General features: G+C 37.6%; 1 protein-coding gene across 1 annotated transcript in view; it reads left to right on the top strand.

The window, feature by feature from the left end:
• LOC112503152 overlaps positions 1–4,011 on the top strand; it is an 8,796-nt gene extending 4,785 nt beyond the window's left edge. The window contains exons 3-6 of the mRNA XM_025107221.1: positions 1,265–1,599; positions 1,836–2,216; positions 2,299–2,366; positions 3,627–4,011. Coding sequence (XP_024962989.1) covers positions 1,265–1,599; positions 1,836–2,216; positions 2,299–2,366; positions 3,627–3,855 — 1,013 coding nt within the window. The 3' untranslated portion in view covers positions 3,856–4,011. The remainder of the gene's footprint in view (positions 1–1,264; positions 1,600–1,835; positions 2,217–2,298; positions 2,367–3,626) is intronic.
• Positions 4,012–4,869: the final 858 nt, after the last annotated feature.

Here is a 4,869-nt window from a genome sequence, read left to right as displayed (position 1 = left end):
GGCAGTCAAGTAGTGAATGAGATGAAGAGTGACAAAAGGTACACTCTTTAGCCGGCCCCCTGTTCTCAGGCTTGAAGTTAGAGTGTTTGTTTCGATAGTTGTTGGTAAAGGTATGAAGAACAGCATCAGTAGGTGGCATGGAACGAGTCTGAAGTCTCGTTTCCTCACTTAGTAATTCTGACACGGCATCATTGTAAATTGGAAAGGGATGCCGATGTAGAAGAGAGGCTCTAACATGCTCGAATTTGTCAGACAGTCCCATCAGAAGTGTAATGAGATGTAGTTGGTTGAAATAGGCCCTGAATTGATCAGCGGTGTCATCAAAAATCTGTGGTGTACCAAAGTTTAACTGATCTCTGATAACTTGCATCTCTGAAACATATGAACCAATAGTTTGATCTGGTAATTGGCGCTTCCTTTGAAATTCAGACCATAACTGATATTGATGAGACAGACCTGCAGTTGTAAACCTTTTGGCAAGAAAATCCCATACCTCTTTTGCAGTAGTGTACCCAAGTAGCTGTTGATGAATTTCTGTAGTAGTAGAGCTATTAATAAATCCAAGTATCTTAGCGTTTTTAATGTCCCAATCATCAGRCCGTTTGGCAAAGTCGGTATCTTTTTCATTTGCTCCCTTAGTTGGAACTTGTGTGACACCAGTTACAAAACTGTATAAGCCTTGAGACTTCAAGTGTATAGTCATGTGATGRCACCATAAAACATAGTTTGAACCATCTAATATCACCGAGATAGGTCGATTTTGAATTATTGAGGGAGTTGCCATAGATGTAGAGGTTTGGTTTGCAACAAAACAATCGTGAAAGTAACAATTTTCGGTTTTCAAGATCGTGAAAACACTTTCGGAGAGGGATCGATTAGGAATTTAAGAAGACTCGATTGAATCAGAAGAACAATGACAGAGAAGGTCTAAGAATTAGGAGACTCGATTGACAAAGGAATTAGGGTTAGGTTTCAATTACCTTAATCGTCAGAAAACGTATTCTCAGATGTTGATAGACGAGCGATGATCACGATAACGAGAGCCTGATGCTCTGATACCATGTGAGGATGAATAGTTGAAGCAAAGTTCTATTGAGTATTGGAGAAGATGAGTGCCAAGCAAATTATGGTCACCTCTATCAATTGAACGAATTAAAGGAAATTACATATTCTGGAAAAGGAAAATACATATATACCTAAATAAGAATACGAAAGAACATCTAGGCCCCTACACATATACAGAAAATACATATATACATTAATACCAACAACGAAGCAAGGCCAGCTCAAAAGAAACGACTTACTTTTTGTGTGGAAGGAAATATAAGCGTGGGCAAGACAACATTCTTGCAGAGAATTGCTAACGAAACTCTTGAGCTTCAGGATCTTGTTGAGATTGTTCCTGAGCCTATTGACAAGTGGCAGGACATTGGACCTGATCACTTTAACATATTAGATGCTTTTTATGCTGAGCCAGAAAGGTATGCCTACACGTTCCAAAACTATGTCTTTGTTACAAGAGTCATGCAGGAGAAGGAGTCATCCAGCGGACTTAAGCCCCTCAGGTTAATGGAGAGAAGTGTTTTCAGTGACAGAATGGTATGCATTATGATATTCACTTGGTTATTTCTTCTAGTCTTCAGAAGTTTTGGCATAGACCATGATTTGCACTCAAAAGTAAACAATCTTATGATGGTTTTTTTCTCCTTGAAGTTGCTCTATTTTAAAGCATGAGTTTTTATAAACAATCGTATTGAAGATGTAACTTGTAAGAAAGGAATCTGGATACGGAAGTCCACAGACTGAGAGTTATTTGATTTTGTTATTTGATAAAGGTTTTTGTGAGAGCTGTTCATGAAGCTAACTGGATGAACGAGATGGAAATCAGCATCTATGACTCATGGTTTGACCCAGTTGTTTCTTCTCTTCCTGGACTTATTCCAGATGCTTTTATCTATCTTAGAGCTAGCCCTGCTACTTGCCATAAACGAATGATGCTACGCAAAAGAGCAGAGGAAGGTGGAGTCAGCCTGGAATATCTGCGTGATTTGCATGAAAAGCATGAGAGCTGGCTTTTTCCTTTCCAAAGTGGAAATCATGGAGTGTTGTCTGTCAGTAACCCCCCTCCCCTTCACATGGATAACTCATTACATCCTGACATAAAGGATCGTGTATTTTATTTGGAGGGTAATCATATGCATTCCAGCATTCAGAAGGTACTACTTTCAAATGTAGAATTTAGTTGACCTTTGAACCTTGTCTGCTAGTTGCTTATTGACTTTATTGGCTACAAAACAGGTACCTGCGTTGGTTCTTGACTGCGAACCCACCATTGATTTTAGCAAGGACATTGAAGCTAAACAGCAGTATGATTTATTCCATTTCACACGCATACCATTTTTCATTATTATATTCTTCTTTTTAAAGCATGGCTCTTGTTTTCATGGTCATTGCAATTGATATTACATTACTATACTGACCGAGAAGAAAATTATATCTGAGGAACATTTGCAATGTAGAATTGGAATGAGAAATTGAGAATAAGAGAAACGATGTTAAATTACCAAGCCGTACTCTATTTTTCTGCTAAGCTTTACGTCTTGATTATGTGGTAACTTTCTTTCCATTATACTCTCCCTGATGAAATGAAAAAAAGCTTTTTGAAAGAATGAATGGACGGTTCCATTCTAAAAAGCAAATAGCAACTATAAAAGCTTTTCCGTTTGATTGCAATACTACATACTACATACTACATCCTACTTCCAATCTTTTATCAAAACCAACTAAACGCTGCTGTCAGCCTGATTTCTTTTGGGTGGGGGAGGATTTATACTTTTGTTTTGCACATTTGGAGGATGTATTATGTTAGTGAATTGTAAATGTATCTAGCCATCTAGGTAAATAAATGAGAACTAGTGTCTCGTAATTACTTGATACTTCAATTTACACTTGGTCATGGTCTCAGATTGTAAGTTCTTTTTTTATTATCAAGTATTAATTGGCCATACAAATTACTTCACATTTTGCATTTGGAATTCTGGGCTATAGTTCTCATCACTAGTTTGTTTTCTTGTCGATTGAGTGTAGCACTTATGTTGGTTAGGGAGTTAAGTGATACATGAGCTTACTTTGGAGAGTCCCAGGATCCATTAAAACTTCTTGACCTTCATTTCCATCTTATCGCATGATATTTAAGGGTCCCTAGCACCAATCATCTTTCCCACCCTTTCGATTTGCTATATGGAGTTGGTAACCACAGCTTGGTGGGACCCTAGCACCAATCATCTATTCCACCCTGATGATTTTCCGGCTTATAGCATGATAATTTAAGGGTCAATTTGACTAGAAACACAATGGTAGAATAGATCTTTGCATGGTGAATTGGATATGGAAAACACTTCAGATAAACATCCTCTCTACCTCTTAAGGGTAGAGGCAAGGTTTGCATACATCCTATCCCCATACACTATCCTCCATGGGTTTAGCGGATTAGTTTGATTTTTGTTATATGTGCCTATTTGTGTCGATAGTGCATACATTGGATTCATTTTGGTGGTGATGCCTATTTTAAATTGAGACTTGGTTTGACTTATTAATGTATTCTTTTCTATAAATTCTATGTGAAGGTATGCCCGACAAGTGGCCGAGTTTTTTGAGTATGTGAAGAAAGTAAAGGAAGTTCCCGCAAAAGACGTTGAAGCAAGCAGGGGTAGCCAATCACAGGTCATGTTGCCTCATGGAGGGTTATGGGTACCGTCACAGGGGAAGAATTTCCCGGAGTCGCTCAAATCTTTGGATTTTCGACGAGCCATGTCGTTCATGCCTGGACCTGGACCTGGACCTGGACCTGGGTAGTGGTTTGTTGATCCAATATGTGTTTGCTTGTACAAAGAATTTTTAACCATATTCCACATGAGGAGCATGGAAAATGGAAATTGGAAATTGGAAATTGGTTTAGGATGATTGTAGCTCTTTTGTTCAAATTTTAATCAAGGGCTTATCTTTGGAAGTTTAGCAGTTCTTTTATGTGGTACCCAATCTTTGTTTATTGAATGGTCAATCTTTGTTTATTGAATGGTGGAGGGAGGGAGGGAGGGAGGGAGGAAGAGATAGAAGTACATTCCACCTAGGGGTGTCTAGAAAAAGCCGAAGCTGAATAAAACACCCGAGCTGAATGAAGTTTGGGTTATTCAGTTATTTTTATTCATTTATATATCCTTGTTCGGTTTGTTTGGCGTAGTTATCTTTCTTCCTTTTGCTTTGGTTGAACCGAATAAGGAAATTGTATTATTATTTTGTGGAAATTACATGATTGGTCCTTGTTGTATACATTGTATTAGTGTCGAAATAGTGGAGGCATACATTCATTGATAACTGTATTCTCCAAAATTCCATATAGAACGAAGTAGGATGATTGTCTTTAAAATTTACCAAAACGAATGGTAACTCTGATGTTTCTAAATCTAAGCCAACAAACTAGCTCCTTGCCTCCTTTGTATGACAATATCCATGAGAATGATTAGAATCTAGTTAAAGTCCCACGTCAAGAGATGCAATCTTTCTTGAATGATAGATGCGGTTTCCATCTATTTGGAAGTTCTCGAATAATAGATTCGGTTTCCATCTATTTGGAAGAGAGAGAGAACTTGTAAAGTACAATGAGTGATTTGAATCAGTTGACGAATCAAGTAATCACATTGATTAACAATCACACTCACACACTTTCTCTCTATGTATATATATACCAGTGGTGTATCCGTACTACACAATTCTGAAACATTAGTTTAGCCTTGAATCATGAGTTTGTGTGATTATTTTGTAAGTCAACTAATATATAAAGTTGAAGGTTAATATGGTGTATTAGCAAAA

This window comes from Cynara cardunculus, unplaced genomic scaffold, assembly GCF_001531365.2.
Source record: "Cynara cardunculus var. scolymus isolate 2C unplaced genomic scaffold, CcrdV1 Un_Scaffold_2610, whole genome shotgun sequence".
NCBI lineage: Eukaryota > Viridiplantae > Streptophyta > Magnoliopsida > Asterales > Asteraceae > Cynara > Cynara cardunculus.
Note: the sequence above shows the minus strand (reverse complement) of the source record. Positions and strands in the feature narration are given on the sequence as shown.